Source organism: Nerophis lumbriciformis, linkage group LG15, assembly GCF_033978685.3.
Source record: "Nerophis lumbriciformis linkage group LG15, RoL_Nlum_v2.1, whole genome shotgun sequence".
Lineage (NCBI taxonomy): Eukaryota > Metazoa > Chordata > Actinopteri > Syngnathiformes > Syngnathidae > Nerophis > Nerophis lumbriciformis.
Window position 1 is genome coordinate 28,576,343 of NC_084562.2, and position 20,270 is coordinate 28,596,612.

At 42.2% G+C, this 20,270-nt stretch overlaps 1 protein-coding gene across 8 annotated transcripts in view; it reads right to left on the reverse strand.

Annotated features, from left to right (window-relative positions):
* Positions 1–19,926, reverse strand: part of cdkl5 (cyclin dependent kinase like 5) — a 77,067-nt gene extending 57,141 nt beyond the window's left edge. For 5 of the 8 annotated variants that reach the window (XM_061974633.1, XM_061974636.1, XM_061974635.1 and 2 more), the window contains exons 1-5: positions 19,857–19,926; positions 9,527–9,727; positions 8,993–9,027; positions 4,631–4,676; positions 4,413–4,549 (exon numbers count right to left, since the gene is read on the reverse strand). In XM_061974633.1, the coding sequence (XP_061830617.1) occupies positions 4,413–4,549; positions 4,631–4,676; positions 8,993–9,027; positions 9,527–9,563 (255 nt within the window). In that variant the 5' untranslated portion in view covers positions 9,564–9,727; positions 19,857–19,926. Of the gene's footprint in view, positions 1–3,586; positions 3,940–4,412; positions 4,550–4,630; positions 4,677–8,992; positions 9,028–9,526; positions 9,728–19,593; positions 19,652–19,856 lie in introns of those variants that run through there. The other 3 variants (XM_061974631.1, XM_061974630.1, XM_061974634.1) reach the window with 3 other exon arrangements.
* Between the last annotated feature and the right edge of the window lie 344 nt (positions 19,927–20,270).

Here is a 20,270-nt window from a genome sequence, read left to right on the forward strand (position 1 = left end):
GGAGGCGTTAAAGGAACACTTCTCTGCTTTGACGAAGAGACAATTTTCCAGAAGCCGATGGAGGACGAGACGGACGTGCTGCTGGTGTTCCTGCGGGTTCCTTGAAAAGATCAGGATGTCGTCCAAATAGACAACGACGAACTGGTCCAGCATGTCACGGAGGATGTAATTCACAAGAGTTTGGAAAACGGCAGGAGCGTTGGTAAGGCCATATGGTATGACCCTATACTCATATTGTCCCAGATGAGTGTTGAACGCCATTTTCCATTCATCGCCCCTCTTGATCCGGACCAGGTGGTAAGCGTTACGGAGATCCAACTTGGTGAATATGGTGGCGGGGGCCAGAGGCTCGAAAGAGGTGTTAAGCAGAGGCAGAGGGTATTTGTTCTTGACCGTAATGTTATTGAGATGACGATAGTCGATACAAGGCGCCAACAATCCATCTTTCTTGGCCACAAAAAATAATCCATCCGCCACAGGAGATTTAGACGGGGTGATGATTCCAGAAGCCGATGACTTCGTAATGTAGTCCCTCATGGCTTCCTTCTCGGGAAGTGACAGGTTGTACAGGCGGCTGGAAGGCAGGGTGGCGTTGGGGAGCAGCTCGATAGCGCAGTCATACGGTCTGTGAGGGGGCAGGGACTGAGTGCGTTTTTTGCTGAAAACCTCGGCGAGGTCGTGGTAGCACTCCGAGATCAAGGCCAGATCGGCCTGCTGGATACTGGCTCTGGGACGGCTGATAGGAGATGAGGCTGATTTGAGACAAGTTGCGTGGCAGGGGGTGCTCCATGCCATGATCTTGCCTGAGACCCAGGAGACGTGTGAGTTTTGTTGCTTCAGCCACGATCTTCCCAGTACCACAGGAGCGACGGGAGCTTCTAGCACCCAGAATCAAATGGTCTCCACATGGTTCCCCGACAGTGTGAGTGACAGGGGCTCCGTGCAATGTCTGATGGGTCCCAACGGATGCCCATCCATGGCTTATGCTAGAAGGTCTTTGTGCAAGGACACCAAAGGGATTCTGTTCTGTTGGGCTAACCCATAGTCCATCAGGCTCTCCTCTGCTCCGGAGTCCAGGTAAGCCTCCACTCTAACCGTTCTGGAGTTCCATGCCAACGTGGCGAGAAATAGAATGCCTGGGTTCCTCTGCTCTTGGGGAAGCGACATGTGGCTCACCAGGATCACCTTTGCTGGTGAGCCTGGTCTTTTGGCTTAGCCGGACAGTTGCGGATAATGTGTCCAGCCAGACCGCAGTAGAGGCAGAGACGCTGTCTATACCTTCTCTCCCTCTCCTCCGTCGCCAGATGGGTTCTCCACACTTGCATGGGCTCGGGCGCTGTCATCAGTTCCGGCGACGGTGAAGGTTGTACCCCGTATGTCTGGAAGGTAAGTCGGAGTTGAGTTGCCGAGGACCTCTTGACGGCCCCAAGAGCTCTCTCAGTCGCTTGTTCCCGCAGTCTATGGTCATACAGAAGAGCCAAATCAAGATGACAAGGTGGCAGTGCTATGCCCGATTGCAGCCGGCCACTCACCCCAATTCATGGTGTTTCTTGTTTATCTATTTGTTTTGTTGGACCAAAGTATCTTGCAATCAAACAGGATAATTTACAGATATGATCGGAGAGCGCTTTTTGACATACGTGACTCAATGGAGGAAAGGTTTGTTTGGTGCGAGGAGCAACAAACAGCCAAAAAAAACAATCGCCAAACGACTTTGTTATTCCCTTTGGACCCTGGAGTAACGTCAATTTTACAAACCGACGGAGTCACCGGAGAGGCGGAGGTAGACGCCAAGGACATCGCCCGGGCAGAGCGGTGAAAAACAAACTTTCTCAAATGACGACCTATTTCTCGTCTCCCACCCAGCCACGAGCTCAGCGTTTACCGGCAAGAACACCTACCTCGTCGGCGAGTGAAGTCACCATGAAAGTCGGTCTGCTCAATGCCAGATCAGTGAAGGAGAAAACATCCATCCTGTGTGAGTTTATTTCCAAACAACAACTGGAATTCTTTGCGATCACAGAATCATGGAAAATCCCCCGGGATTATTTCTCTCTCAATGAACTGTGCCCACCTGGCTGGAGTTACCATGGGAACTCGAGACACGGAAAGACTGGAGGGGGCGTGGCCTTCAAGTACAAGGACAACTACAGCTGTTCTGTGTTGAACTGCCTCACACACTCCAGTTTTGAAGCTCTACTGGTGAAAGTGGGCTTGTCTGACCCCCTCCTGGTTCTGACCATCTACCGCCCAACGGACAGCAAGCTTTTCAAGGAGAGCAAGAATTTTACAACTCAATTCTCAGACCTCCTCAGTAAAATCCTCCCCAGCCATGACAGAGTGCTGACCTTGGGAGATTTCAACATGCACGCTGATAATCCCACACGGGTCTTTGAATGTGAATTTATGGACCTGATAGACTCTTTTGGTCTCACCCAACATGTTTCCGTCCCAACCCATAAAAATGGTCACAGCCTAGATCTTTTCCTCTCTGTCAATCTCCCTGTCAGAAATATGGAAACCATGCCAGCCCACACTGACTGTGACCATAATGCTGTGGTGTTTCAAACCTCTCTGTCTCCCCCCTCCACTAACACCCGATGTCCTGCACGCCTCTCATGGTTTATCAACCCCCAGACACCTGCTAAGTTTTCCTCTGCTTTTGCTGCCGCCCAAAACACCAGGGCAGGTGAGATGCTGTCATCAGACCTAGAGGAGCTTACGTTCGTGTTCAACTCCACCTGCCTTTCTGTTCTGGACTCTATTTCCCCTCTCAAGCTGAAAAAGCCCAAACCCAAGACTACGGCTTGGCTCAACGAGACCACCAGAGCAGAAAGGAAAGCATGGAGACAGGCGTAGCGGAGGTGGAAGAAAGATGGCCTGCAGGTCTCTCTTGAGATACTGAGGGACAGACAAAACAGCTACTACAGGGTGGTTAAAGCTGAAAGAGACAAGTTCTTTGCCAGTCTCATTGCCAATGCTACAAACTCCAGAAATCTATTCAGAACCATCAATTCTGTTGTTTGCCCTCCCACCACTGTTTTCTAGGATGCATCCCCTACAAAGTGTGACGAGTTTCTGTTGTTTTTCTCAGATAAAGTAAACAACATCAGAAGTAACATCCCACCTTCCACCCGGGACTTAGCTGTTACTCTGAGATGCTCATCCACTTTCTCCATGTTGAGCTACATCTCCCTCTCATGGCCGCCACCTTGAGACCAGCCACATCCCCTCAGGACCCCGTCCTTGCCTCCCTCCTTAAGGAGGTTGTTGATGCAGTAGGTCCACACATCCTGTCCATCATCAACTGCTCCCTGGCCACAGGTATAGTCCCATCATGCCTAAAAGAAGCAGTGGTCCAACCCCTTCTTAAGAAAGCCAACCTAGATCCCACTCGCTCCAGCAACTACAGACCCATCTCAAAATTACCATTTATGTCTAAACTGTTAGAAAAAGCCGGAGGGAAGGAGACAAGTAGGATCAGGTTAACAGGTTTATTGAAACCTTTGATGAACGTGTGGGAGGTGTGTGCTACTCTTAGTGTTTGGTGCAAGACGATGTGTAGAATTAATAATGTAAATGTTACCAGGGTTTGTTGTAAGTGTGTGTTGGATGAATCCTTCGTCAGTCCAGAGGGGCGAGGCAAAGAGGTAGTCCGTGGGCAGGCAAGTGGTCGGGGGCTGGAGAAAAGCAACGAGGTCCGTGTCCAAGCAGGGGTCGAGGATCGAGGGAGGCAGTCCAAAATCCATAGGGAAGTCGAGATACACAACTCGATCACGGGGAACAGGAAGGACATTGCTGGAAGCACAAAGGACATGAGACGCGGGAAACAAGGAAGACAAGGAGAGAGCAAGTACGCGGGAGGGAAGCCAGAGACTGCGAAGAGTTAACTACGTTCCGGTGTAGGCTCCATGGGTCCGCTGGTCTTTATGCTGCTTGTCGTGATTAGTCCCAGGTGCGTTGATTGATGATTGCCTGCGGCTTTGCCCAGCAAAGCGCGAGCAGGGGCGTGTCCTGGGTTCAAGCCGGCGCCGTGACAGCGACCTTGACAATGGACTCGTTGTCACAGTCCTACATATATGCACAGTGACCTTGACAAAGGACTTGTTGTCACAGTCCAACTATGCCTGCACCAGAAGGTTGGCACCAATAAAGACTTGTCTGTAAATAATGCATGAGTCCCTCCACATTGTGCCCGAGGTGGTGCAACAGTTGATGTCCTACTTTTTGAGTGTGTTGTGAAAAAGGAGGTGAATATGAGAAGATGGAAGTGGTCATAAAAAAAAGCAGCTCACAGTGGGAATACCATTATTCAAAAGTTCATATGTTGCCATGGCAACAGTCTGAACACTGAGGGTGAGAATATTCCCTCCTCAGAAGATGTGAAGAAGAAGAAGAAGGAAGTTTCTCACCCGCTCCACGTACTCAAAGACCAGGTAGAGTTTTCCTCTGCGACGGAATGCTTCCTTCAGCTCCACGATGTTGTCCTGCTTCAGTGTGCGCAGCATCTTCAGCTCCCGCAGTGTGGTCTCCTTCACCTCCTCGTTCTCTGTCAGGACCATACCACACATCAAGTCCACACACCAACATCAACACACTCTTCTTCTTCTGCTGAGGACTTGGTGCTCACCTTCACTATCTTTGAACTTCTTGATGGCCACCAGCTCGTTGGTCTCCTGCCGGCAAGCAAGACAAATATATGAATCATGTATGCAGGATCGAACCCAGGACCTTCATATTGTGAGGCACACGCCCTAACCCCTACTCCACCGTGCTGCCTCATATATGTATGTATTAGAGATGCGCGGTTTGCGGGCACAACCGCGGAGTCCGCGGATTATCCGCGGATCGGGCGGATGAAATTAAAGAAAATTAGATTTTATCCGCGGGTCGGGTCGGGTCGGGTGGTTGAAATAAAAAAAAATTAGATTTTTAAATAGATTCAGGCGGGTGGCAGTTAAACCAATTGGTAAATATATATACATAGTTAAATGTTGTTACCCACATACGAAAAACGAGCAGGCACTTGCAGCATATGCCACAACAGAAGAAAAAAAAAGAAAAAGAGATGGACTCTTTTACGGAGCGGAGAAGGGACGCCTCGCCGGGGTCCGGGACCGAGGCCCCTTCCCCCGAGAGGGCCCCATCGGGAGCCGTAGCTGAGGCGATCCGCGAGAAGGGCCCGACGCACGTCCAGGGTCACCACCGCGCCCACCGCACCGACACCCCGCCTCGTCCGCCTTCGCCGCGGCCGGCGTCACGCGCAGCAGGTAAGCAGCTTACCTGCCCGCCACCCCCGTGGCCGGGGGCTCGTAACAGGGGTCACTCCGCGCGCTCCGCCCGCGCAGCTTACCTGCCCGCCACCCCTGTTGCCGGGGGCGCGTAACAGGGGTCACTCCGCGCGCAGTGCGCTCACGAAAGGGGTGGGGCTCACCCTGGTTGATATAGACAGCAGGACGGTGGCCATGGACGTCGGAACCCGCTAAGGAGTGTGTAACAACCCACCTGCCGAATCAACTAGCCCTGAAAATGGATGGCGCTGGAGCGTCGGGCCCATACCCGGCCGTCACCGGCAGCGAGACGCGCTTGGAGGTGCGCTCAGCGCGGCTCCCATATGATTGCGCACTGGTGTGCGTCTGGGTCGTGACAGCGTGGGACGCGAATGTCTGTACTGCATTGGATCAGTCTCCTTTCTTTAACAGGCAAAAGCTTTATAACCTCACTAATGCCTTGCATCGTCTATATTAGATATATAACAACGGGCGGGTGCGGTTCTGATCAAATGTTACATCGGGTGGATGGCGGATGGTTGACGACTTTCTGATGCGGTTGCGGATGAAATAATTGCCTATCCGCGCATCTCTAATATGTATCAGGTATGCAGGATCGAACCCAGGACCCTCATATTGTGAGGCACACGCCCTAACCCCTACTCCACCGTGCTGCCTCATATATGTATGTATGCATCATGTCTATACATACACTATATTGCCAAAAGTATTTGTCCAGCCATCCAAATGATGAGAATCACTAATCACTAATCACAGGTGTATCAAATCAAGCACTTAGGCATGGAGACTGTTTCTACAAACATTTGTGAAAGAATGGGCCGCTCTCAGTGATTTCCAGCGTGGAACTGTCACAGGATGCCACCTGTGCAACAAATCCTGTCCTGACATTTCCTCGCTCCTAAATATTCCAAAGTCAACTTTATTCTAAGTAAAGTGAAGAGTTTGGGAACAACAGCAACTCAGCTACCAAGTGGTAAAGTGACAGAGAGGTCAGCATAGTGCAAAGACTTTCTGCACAGTCACTTGCTACACAGCTCCAAATTTCATGTCACCTTCCAATTAGCCCACGTACAGTACGCAGAGAGCTTCATGGAATGGCTTTCCATGGCCGAGCAGCTGCATCTAAGCCATACATGACCAAGTCCAATGCAAAGTGTGGGATGCAGTGGTGTAAAGCACGTTGCGTACATGATTTATATACATTATTTATTTACAGTATATAATTTATATCTTTCATTTATATACTGTACATGATTTATATACACTATTCATATACATAATTCATATACATGATTTACATAGATGATTGATGTACATTATTCATAGGTACACGTTCTAAGTCCCTGCAGCCAATCACCGGCCTGCCTGAGAGTGCTACCAGGTGACCTATTTACCAACCACATACCAGGTGACCTATTTACCAACCACATACCAGGTGACCTATTTACCGACCACATACCAGGTGACCAACCACATACCAGGTGACCTATTTACCAACCACATACCAGGTGACCTATTTACCAACCACATACCAGGTGACCAACCACATACCAGGTGACCTATTTACCAACCACATACCAGGTGACCTATTTACCAACCACATACCAGGTGACCAACCACATACCAGGTGACCTATTTACCAACCACATACCAGGTGACCTGTTTACCAACCACATACCAGGTGACCTGTTTACCAACCACATACCAGGTGACCTATTTACCAACCACATACCAGGTGACCTATTTACCAACCACATTATGAATAATATTGTTATTATAATCTTTTACATTATTATTATTATTATTGTTATCATTAATATCAGTACTATTACTATTATAATATTTTGTTGTTATTATTAATATTACTATCAATATTATTATCATTGTTATTATAGGGTTAGGGTGAGGGTTAGAGGTTAAGGTGAGGGTTAGGTTAGGGTTAGGGTTAGATGTACAGTAGTTACAGTATGCACAGTAGTTGAAGTATGTAAGTATGTTGAGTAGTTACAGTATGTACAGTAGTTGCAGTAGGTACAGTATGCACAACATGTATAGAAGTTACAGTATGTACAGTTGTTACAGTATGTAAGTAGTTACAGTATGTACAGTAGTTGCAGTATGTACAGTATGTAGAGTAGTACAGTAGTTAAAGTATGTCCTGTATTTGCAGTATGTGTTAGTTACCATATGTACAGTATGTACAGTAGTTACAGTATGTACAGTAGTCACAGTATGTACAGTTTGCACAGTATGTACAGTATGCACAGTATGTAGAGTAGCTACAGTATGTAGAGTAGTTACAGTACGTACAGTAGTTACACGTTGTACAGTGGTTACAGTATGTACAGTAGTTGCAGTATGTAGAGTAGCTACATTATGTACAGTCGTTACAGTTTGTACAGTAGTTACAGTATGTACAGTAGGTGCAGTATGTAGAGTAGTTACAGTATGTACAGTAGTTTCAGTTTGTACAGTAGTTACAGTATGTACAGTAGGTGCAGTATGTAGAGTAGTTACAGTATGTACAGTAGTTTCAGTTTGTACAGTAGCTACAGTATGTACAGTAGGTGCAGTATGTAGAGTAGTTACAGTATGTACAGTAGTTACAGTATGTACAGTAGTTGCAGTATGTAGAGTAGCTACAGTATGTACAGTAGTTACAGTATGTACAGTAGTTGCAGTATGTAGAGTAGCTACAGTATGTACAGCAGTTACAGTTTGTACAGTAGTTACAGTATGTACAGTAGGTGCAGTATGTAGAGTAGTTACAGTATGTACAGTAGTTACAGTGTGTACAGTAGTTTCAGTTTGTACAGTAGTTACAGTATGTACAGTAGGCGCAGTATGTAGAGTAGTTACAGTATGTACAGTAGTTACAGTATGTACAGTAGGTGCAGTATGTAGAGTACTTGCAGTATGTACAGTAGTTTCAGTTTGTACAGTAGTTACATTATATACAGTAGTTGCAGTATGTACAGCAGTTACAATTTGTACAGTATGTACAGTAGTTGCAGTATGTAGAGTGGTTACAGTATGTACAGTAGTTACAGTTTGTACAGTAGTTACAGTATGTAGAGTGGTTACAGTATGTACAGTATGTACAGTAGTTACAGTTTGTACAGTAGTTACAGTATGTACAGTGGGTGCGGTATGTAGAGTAGTTACAGTATGTGCAGTAGTTACAGTTTGTACAGTAGTTACATTATATACAGTAGTTGCAGTATGTACAGCAGTTACAATTTGTACAGTATGTACAGTAGTCGCAGCATGTAGAGTGGTTACAGTATGTACAGTATGTACAGTAGTTACAGTTTGTACAGTAGTTACAGTATGTACAGTAGTTGCCGTATGTACAGTAGTTACAATTTGTACAGTAGTTGCAGTATGTACAGTAGTTGTAGTATGTACATTATGTACAGTACGTAGAGTAGTTACGGTAGTTACAATATGTACAGTAAGTACAGTATATACAGTGCAGTGTAAAAGTGTTGAGGAGTGACTACAATCTGGTGTATGTTGATGACATGTACTCATTTCTCATTTCATGTACAGTATACATGAGGATTTGTAATATTTCATGTACAGTAGACATGAGGAATTGTATTTTTTCATGTACAGTAGAGATGAGGAAGTGTAATAAATTGTGACTTGATGATTGCTATTTTCAAGCAGAGCAAACACAAACTGTGACATCTTCTTACCTTATGTCTGCACTTCAGTACCACTCCATAGGCCCCTACACACACACACACACACACACACACACACACACACACACACACACACACACACACACACACACACACACACACACACACACACACACACACACACACACACACACACAAAAACATAATAGTGTCATGGTCTTTGTATGTAATGAGAGACCCTTTCAAAATAAAGTAGTGTGACACGTGACAGTAGCACAGCTGAGATGAAGGCAGGAAGTGTGATTGATCATGTCCGCTCACCAGAAGGTATGACATACATTTTTTACTGTTTGTCCTCTACTTCTGATGGAAACATAACGCTCTGACATCGTCAATATTTGATGAATTCTAATAATTGATCAACTTGTCGGATGAAGCGGTGGAATTGTGGGGGATGACCACGGTTACCATGGCGACGTAACCCGGACGAGAGTGAGACTGACGTGTGCGATAGCACGTGGTGTGAACCTCAGGCCACAAGAGCCGCGCTGCACAATGAGCAGAGGAGAAGGGAGTGAAACTCACCTTCACCCACAATGCCGAGCACCTCAAACTTGTTCATCACATCACCGTGTGGGCGCTCACACACACGCTGACACTGCGCCTGGGCCACGGGGGCGGGGCCAGTCCGGGAGAAATGTGGCGAGGCTCTGACCACACCCCCTCGTCCTCGCCCTCATGCTCCGACACTCATCTTCTTGTCTTCCTCTCACGCTCTCAGAGCTGCTGCAAGGAGGAACAAGCACAACATGTCCGAGTTAAAGGAAACATCTTCTTCTAATGGATTTATTACACTCTGAGTAACATTTGCTGTGGTCTGGAACAACATGGTAATGTTTGCTGTGGTCTGGAACAACATGGTAACATTTGCTGTGGTCTGTAACAACATGGCACACCAACAGAAATGCTGCCAATATTACATACAGATAATGGATTTATTGCAATCTTTGCAAGCTGGCTAACGTTTGCTGTGGTTTGGAACAACATGGTTACGTTTACTGTGGTCTGTAACAACATGGTTACGTTTGCTGTGGTCTGGAACAACATTGCACACCAACAACTATCAGAAATGCAGCCAATATAACATACAAATAATGGATTTATTACAATCTTTGCAAGCTGGCTAACGTTTGCTGTGGTCTGGAACAACATGGTAACGTTTGCTGTGGTCTGGAACAACATGGTAATGTTTGCTGTGGTCTGGAACAACATGGTAACATTTGCTGTGGTCTGTAACAACATGGCACACCAACAACTATCAGAAATGCGGCCAATATTACATACAGATAATGGATTTATTACAATCTTTGCAAGCTGGCTAACGTTTGCTGTGGTCTGGAACAACATGCTAACGTTTGCTGTGGTCTGGAACAACGTGGCACCCAAACAACTATCAGAAATGCAGCCAATACAACATACAAATAATGGATTTATTACAATATTTGCAAGCTGGCTAACGTTTGCTGTGGTTTGGAACAACATGGTTATGTTTGCTGTGGTCTGGAACAACATGGCACACCAACAACTATCAGAAATGCAGCCAATATTACATACAGATAATGGATTTATTACAATCTTTGCAATCTGGCTAATGTTTGCTGTGGTCTGGAACAACGTGCTAACGTTTGCTGTGGTCTGGAACAACGTGGGACCCAAACAACTATCAGAAATGCAGCCAATATAACATACAAATAATGGATTTATTACAATCTTTTCAAGCTGGCTAACGTTTGCTGTGGTTTGGAACAACATGGTTACGTTTGCTGTGGTCTGTAACAACATGGTTAGGTTTGCTGTGGTCTGGAACAACATGGCACCCAAACAACTATCAGAAATGCAGCCAATATTACATACAGATATTAGATTTATTACAATATTTGCAAGCTGGCTAACGTTTGCTGTGGTCTGGAACAACATGCTAACGTTTGCTGTGGTCTGGAACAACGTGGAACCCAAACAACTATCAGAAATGCAGCCAATATAACATACAAAATAATGGATTTATTACAATCTTTGCAAGCTGGCTAACGTTTGCTGTGGTTTGGAACAACATGGTTACGTTTGCTGTGGTCTGTAACAACATGGTTACGTTTGCTGTGGTCTGGAACAACATTGCACACCAACAACTATCAGAAATGCGGCCAATATTACATACAGATAATGGATTTATTACAATCTTTGCAAGCTGGCTAACGTTTGCTGTGGTCTGTAACAACATGGTTACGTTTGCTGTGGTCTGGAACAACGTGGCACCCCAACAACTATCAGAAATGCAGCCAATATAACATACAAATAATGGATTTATTACAATCTTTGCAAGCTGGCTAATGTTTGCTGTGGTTTGGAACAACATGGCTACGTTTGCTGTGGTCTGTAACAACATGGTTACGTTTGCTGTGGTCTGGAACAACATGGCACATCAACAACTATCAGAAATGCGGCCAATATTACATACAGATAATGGATTTATTACAATCTTTGCAAGCTGGCTAACGTTTGCTGTGGTCTGGAACAACGTGGCACCCAAACAACTATCAGAAATGCAGCCAATACAACATACAAATAATGGATTCATTACAATCTTTGCAAGCTGGCTAACGTTTGCTGTGGTTTGGAACAACATGGTTACGTTTGCTGTGGTCTGGAACAATATGGTTACGTTTGCTGTGGTCTAGAACAACATGGTAACATTTGCTGTGGTCTGTAACAACATGGCACACCAACAGAAATGTTGCCAATATTACATACAGATAATGGATTTATTGCAATCTTTGCAAGCTGGCTAACGTTTGCTGTGGTCTGGAACAACGTGTTAACGTTTGCTGTGGTCTGGAACAACATGGCACACCAACAACTATCAGAAATGCAGCCAATATTACATACAGATATTGGATTTATTACCATCTTTGCAAGCTGGCTAACGTTTGCTGTGGTCTGGAACAACATGGTAACATTTGCTGTGGTCTGGAACAACGTGGCACCCAAACAACTATCAGAAATGCAGCCAATATAACATACAAATAATGGATTTATTACAATCTTTGCAAGCTGGCTAATGTTTACTGTGGTTTGGAACAACATGGTTACGTTTGCTGTGGTCTGTAACAACATGGTTACGTTTGCTGTGGTCTGGAACAACATGGCACACCAACAACTATCAGAAATGCAGCCAATATTACATACAGATAATGGATTTATTACAATCTTTGCAAGCTGGCTAACGTTTGCTGTGGTCTGGAACAACGTGCTAACGTTTGCTGTGGTCTGGAACAACGTGGCACCCAAACAACTATCAGAAATGCAGCCAATATAACATACAAATAATGGATTTATTACAATCTTTGCAAGCTGGCTAACGTTTGCTGTGGTTTGGAACAACATGGTTACGTTTGCTGTGGTCTGGAACAAAATTGCACACCAACAACTATCAGAAATGCAGCCAATATTACATACAGATAATGGATTTATTACAATCTTTGGAAGCTGGCTAATGTTTTCTGTGGTTTGGAACAACATGGTAACATTTTGCTGTGGTCTGGAACAATATGGCAAGGTTTGCTGTGGTCTGGAACAACATGGTACCCAAACAACTATCAGAAATGCAGCCAATATTACATGCAGATAATGTGTCATGAGACATGCATATATAAATTAACTGCACAGAGGACATAAGTTAAGGAAATTAAAAATATAGCTACAAACGAGGCGTAATGATGCAATATTTACATACAGCTAGCCTAAATAGCATTGATTAGCACTGACTCAATATGCCTGATTAGCACTCCAACAAGTCAATAACAACAAAGCTCACCTTTGTGCATTCACGCACAGCATAAAAGATTTGGGGGACACAATGAGACAAAGAAGGAGTGGCATAAAACGGGTCTTTCTGTGGCAGCGTCGGAGAAAGTTGTTCATGTAAACAAACTACGGTAAGTTCAAGGACCGCTGAAATGAGTAGGACAAAACGGCACTGACCAAATACTGTCATTAGTGAAGCATGTTGAATATAAACAGTGGTCTATCCATCCATCCATTTTCTACCGCTTGTCCCTTTTGGGGTCGCGGGGGGGGCTGGAGACTATCTCAGCATTCGGGCGGTAGGCGGAGTACACCCTGGACAAGTCACCACCTCATCGCAGTATAAACAGTGCATGGTATTCATAAACATTTGTGTCGTCTTTGTCCTCCGACACAAACTGTTTTAAAAACAAAAATATATTTTCCCCCTCATCCATCCATCCATCTTCATCCGAGGTCGGGTCGCGGGGGCAGCAGCCTAAGCAGGGAAGCCCAGACTTCCCTCTCCCCAGCCACTTCGTCCAGCTCTTCCTGTGGGACCCCGAGGCGTTCCCAGGCCAGCCGGGAGACATAGTCTTCCCAACGTGTCCTGGGTCTTCCCCGCGGCCTCCTACCGGTCGGACGTGCCCTAAACACCTCCCTAGGGAGGCGATCGGGTGGCATCCTGACCAGATGCCCGAACCACCTCATCTGGCTCCTCTCCATGTGGAGGAGCAGCGGCTTTACTTTGAGCTCCTCCCGGATGACAGAGCTTCTCACCCTATCTCTAAGGGAGAGCCCCGCCACCCGGCGGAGGAAACTCATTTCGGCCGCTTGTACCCGTGATCTTGTCCTTTCGGTCATAACCCAAAGCTCATGACCATAGGTGAGGATGGGAACGTAGATCGACCGGTAAATTGAGAGCTTTGACTTCCGGCTCAGCTCCTTCTTCACCACAACGGATCGATACAGCGTCCGCATTACTGAAGACGCCACACCGATCCGCCTGTCCATCTCACGATCCACTCTTCCCTCACTCGTGAACAAGACTCCGAGGTACTTGAACTCCTCCACTTGGGGCAAGATCTCCTCCCCAACTCGGAGATGGCACTCCACCCTTTTCCGGGCGAGAACCATGGACTCGGACTTGGAGGTGCTGATTCTCATCCCAGTCGCTTCACACTAGGCTGCGAACCGATCCAGTGAGAGCTGAAGATCCTGGTCAGTTGAAGCCATCAGGACCATATCATGTTTAAAAAGCAGAGACCTAATCCTGCAGCCACCAAACCGGATCCCCTCAACGCCTTGACTGCGCCTAGAAATTCAGTTCAGAACAGAATGGGTGACAAAGGGCAGCCTTGGCGGAGTCCAACCCTCACTGGAAACGTGTCCGACTTACTGCCGGCAATGCGGACCAAGCTCTGACACTGATCATACAGGGAGCGGACCACCACAATCAGACAGTCCGATACCCCATACTCTCTGAGCACTCCCCACAGGACTTCCCAGGGGACACGGTCCAATGCCTTCTCCAAGTCCACAAAGCACATGTAGACTGGTTGGGCAAACTCCCATGCACCCTCAAGGACCCTGCCCAGAGTATAGAGCTGGTCCACAGTTCCACGACCAGGACGAAAACCACACTGTTCCTCCTGAATCCGAGGTTGGACTATCCGGCGTAGCCTCCTCTCCAGTACACCTGAATAGACCTTACCGGGAAGGCTGAGGAGTGTGATCCCACCATAGTTAGAACACACCCTCCGGTTCCCCTTCTTAAAGAGAGGAACCACCACCCCGGTCTGCCAATCCAGAGGCACCGCCCCCGATGTCCACGCGATGCTGCAGAGTCTTGTCAACCAAGACAGCCCCACAGCATCCAGAGCCTTAAGGAACTCCGGGCGGATCTCATCCACCCCCGGGGCCTTGCCACCGAGGAGCTTTTTAACTACCTCAGCAACCTCAGCAATTGTAGATGATAAATGATGTCTCTCACCTGGATAGTAGAAGGTTGTGGACATAAACCCACAAGTTGGTCAACTTTCACATCCAACTTAGACCCGGAGATGGCCAGAAAGACACAAACAAACTATTTTTGTTAACCCTTTGTGAGGATGATGATGAATTGTTGATGTAAAGGGGAAGATACAAACATCCCATCAGTCTTTATCCCAGTGAGAGCAGACATTGTACAGTAAGTGATTGTTTTATTATGTTTGTATATCTTGTTTAGCACTTAGCAATACTGCTACATGATGCTTAGTGTTTGACTAAAGCTGCATCTGTTTAGCGCACAGCTTCTAAATCCTCCTTATATTCAGGCTCAAAAATATAATATGTCAATATTACATGTTATTATGAATGTTACTACATGACATATATATTACATGTTATTATGAATGTTACTACATGACATATATATTGCATGTTGTTATGAATGTTACTACATGACATATATATTACATGTTATTATGAATGTTACTAGATACTACATATATATTACATGTTATTATGAATGTTACTACATGACATATATATTACATGTTATTGTGAATGTTACTACATGACATATATATTACATGTTGTTATGAATGTTACTACATGACATATATATTACATGTTATTATGAATGTTACTACATGACATATATATTACATGTTATTATGAATGTTACTACATGACATATATATTACATGTTATTATGAATGTTACTACATGACATATATATTACATGTTATTATGAATGTTACTACATGACATATATATTACATGTTATTATGAATGTTACTACATGACATATATATTACATGTTATTATGAATGTTACTACATGACATTTATATTATATGTTATTATGAATGTTACTACATGACATATATATTGCATGTTGTTATGAATGTTACTACATGACATATATATTACATGTTATTAGGAATGTTACTAGATACTACATATATATTGCATGTTATTATGAATGTTACTACATGACATATATATTACATGTTATTATGAATGTTACTACATGACATATATATTACATGTTATTATGAATGTTACTACATGACATATATATTACATGTTAATATGAATGTTACTACATGACATATATATTATATGTTATTATGAATGTTACTACATGACATACATATTACATGTTATTATGAATTTTACTAGATACTACTATATAATACATGTTATTACGAATGTTACTAGATGCTACATATATTATATGTTATTATGAATGTTACTAGATACTACATATATATTACATGTTATTATGGATGTTACTAGATACTAAATATATATTACATGTTATTATGAATGTTACTAGATACTACATATATATTACATGTTATTATGGATGTTACTAGATACTACATATATTACATGTTATTATGAATGTTACTAGATACTACATTATATTAGATGTTATTATGAATGTTACTAGATATTACATATATATTAGATGTTATTATGAATGTTACTAGATACTACATACATATTACATGGTATTATGAATTTTACTAGATACTACTATATATTACACGTTATTACGAATGTTACTAGATACTACATATATTATATGTTATTATGAATGTTACTAGATACTACATATATATTACATGTTATTATGGATGTTACTAGATACTAAATATGTATTACATGTTATTATGAATGTTACTAGATACTACATATATATTACATGTTATTATGGATGTTACTAGATGCTACATATATTACATGTTATTATGAATGTTACTAGATACTACATTATATTAGATGTTATTATGAATGTTACTAGATATTACATATATATTAGATGTTATTATGAATGTTACTAGATACTACATATATACTTACAGTGTGTACATAAAACCTTGATGGTGGTTTTTGAATGTTTTTAGAGGCTTTATAGGGCGGAATAGAACGGCTTCCCTTACCTCTATTGTTAGCTGACTTTTGCTAGGGTTTATTTATTATTTAGAATGCATAAAAAAGAATGACATAAGTGTTGTTGTTGTTGTTGAAGAAAAAGTGCATGTTGTGATGCGTCTGTGAAATCAATACGCCATTGTATGCTGAAAATGATCAAAATATGTCAATATTACATGTTATTATGAATGTTACTAGATACTACATACATATTACATGTTATTATGAATTTTACTAGATACTACTATATAATACATGTTATTACAAATGTTACTAGATACTACATATATTATATGTTATTATGAATGTTACTAGATACTACATATATATTACATGTTATTATGGATGTTACTAGATATTAAATATATATTACATGTTATTATGAATGTTACTAGATACTACATATATATTACATGTTATTATGGATGTTACTAGATGCTACATATATTACATGTTATTATGAATGTTACTAGATACTACATTATATTAGATGTTATTATGAATGTTACTAGATACTACATATATATTAGATGTTATTATGAATGTTACTAGATACTACATATATACTTACAGTGTGTACATAAAACCTTGATGGTGGTTTTTGAATGTTTTTAGAGGCTTTATAGGGCGGAATAGAACAACTTCCCTTACCTCTATTGTTAGCTGACTTTTGCTAGGGTTTATTTATTATTTAGAATGCATAAAAATGTATGACATAAGTGTTGTTGTTGTTGAAGAAAAAGTGCATGTTGTGATGCGTCTGTAAAATCAATACGCCATTGTATGCTGAAAATGATCAAAATATGTCAATATTACATGTTATTATGAATGTTACTAGATACTACATACATATTACATGTTATTATGAATTTTACTAGATACTACTATATAATACATGTTATTACAAATGTTACTAGATACTACATATATTATATGTTATTATGAATGTTACTAGATACTACATATATATTACATGTTATTATGGATGTTACTAGATACTAAATATATATTACATGTTATTATGAATGTTACTAGATACTACATATATATTACATGTTATTATGGATGTTACTAGATGCTACATATATTACATGTTATTATGAATGTTACTAGATACTACATTATATTAGATGTTATTATGAATGTTACTAGATATTACATATATATTAGATGTTATTATGAATGTTACTAGATACTACATATATACTTACAGTGTGTACATAAAACCTTGATGGTGGTTTTTGAATGTTTTTAGAGGCTTTATAGGGTGGAATAGAACAACTTCCCTTACCTCTATTGTTAGCTGACTTTTGCTAGGGTTTATTTATTATTTAGAATGCATAAAAAAGAATGACATAAGTGTTGTTGTTGTTGTTGAAGAAAAAGTGCATGTTGTGATGCGTCTGTAAAATCAATACGCCATTGTATGCTGAAAATGATCAAAATATGTCAATATTACATGTTATTATGAATGTTACTAGATACTAAATATATATTACATGTTATTATGAATGTTACTAGATACTACATACATATTACATGTTATTATGGATGTTACTAGATGCTACATATATTACATGTTATTATGAATGTTACTAGATACTACATTATATTAGATGTTATTATGAATGTTACTAGATATTACATATATATTAGATGTTATTATGAATGTTACTAGATACTACATACATATTACATGTTATTATGAATTTTACTAGATACTACTATATATTACACGTTATTACGAATGTTACTAGATACTACATATATTATATGTTATTATGAATGTTACTAGATACTACATATATATTACATGTTATTATGGATGTTACTAGATACTAAATATATATTACATGTTATTATGAATGTTACTAGATACTACATATATATATTACATGTTATTATGGATGTTACTAGATACTACATACATTACATGTTATTATGAATGTTACTAGATACTACATTATATTACATGTTTTTATGAATGTTACTAGATACTACATATATACTTACAGCGTGTATATACAACCTTGATGGGTGTTTTTGGATGTTTTTAGAGGCTTTATAGGTGGAATAGAGCAACTACTTTTAGCCGTATTGTTAGCTGTGATTGGATGAGGTTGAAGGAGCAGAATTATGACCGAGTGCATCACCCGTGTGGACTAGAACATCACACAAGATCACCACGAGTCCTAAAGATGACGTCGCTCAACACCGACCTCACCTGCAGTGACAACCGTTATTCATGATGACTTGTGTCGTCAGAGAGATAAGGTTTGATGCCAGACATTAGATGTTGATGTTTTAGTGTCCAATGCGACAAAAAGCAACACGTTGGCATAAAAGTGTTGGAAGACAAGACTTGGAAGAGCAGACTTTTTAATCATCTTGTGTGCTCCAGTGTGTGTGTGTGTGTGTGTGTGTGTGTGTGTGTGTGTGTGGGGGCGTCTTCTATGCAGTGAACATCTTCACTCGCCTAGTTCATCCTCCACTCACTCACTCACTCACTCACTCACTCACTCACTCGCTCACTCGCTCACCACGTGATTAAAGTTGATGATCGTAGTGAAGTAGGAGAGGATGATAATATGAATATGACATTTGCACGCGCAGAAAGGAGGAATGCCTTTGATGTTGCCGCCGTAGGTGTGAGAGGACGAAGAAGGTGTTGGTGATGAAGATGATGATGATGATGGTGATGAAGAGGATGATGTGCTGCACCTAACTGCGTCTTCACGCACTCCTCCATTCCACCACTGCTTGTTGTCAGCCTTACACCGTGTGCAGCGCAGCAACACGCACGGACACACAACACAACACAACATCCATCCATTTTCCTACCGCTTGTCCCTTTAGTTGAGATACATTGCAAAAACATTTTACCTTGCAGACGTGACGTGACGTGACGTGAGGGCACTCAAGCAGCATCGAGGTGATAAATAGGCGCGCGTGCGTGCGTGCGTGCGTGTGTGTGTGTGTGTGTGAGAGAGAGAGAGAGAGAGAGAGAGAGAGAGAGAGAGAGAGAGAGAGAGAGAGAGGAGCACATCCCAATCAGAGCTGCATGCGTCGTGACCAAACAATAATAATACTAATAAACACATTTGACAACAACAACAACAGTAATAATAGTAAGAATGAATACTCACTGGTGACAAAAAGATGTTGTCTTGTCGCATCAAGGATTCTTGGTGTTCATCGCCTGCATGGACACCATCAGCAGGTTAGAGCTGCAAATGGGGGGGGGGGGGCATGTCACTCTCTGAGTGACGCAGCTGAGACCCAATGAGAGTCTTCTTCCGGTTTCTGTACGCAGCGTCCGAAGATGACATAACTTTGACATCAAATACAAACAAATATCTTGTTAGTCTTAAAGGGGAACTGCACTGTTTTTGGGGGCGGAATTTTGTCGATCGTTTACAAGACAAGAAGACTTACCTTTTTCTTTTTTTAGGCTTTCTAAATCATGAATGTGCGCTACCAAAGTCAGCCAACAATAGTCCGCCTCTAAAAACATCCAAAAAACTCCATCAAGTTTTTATATACAGACTGTAAGTAAATAT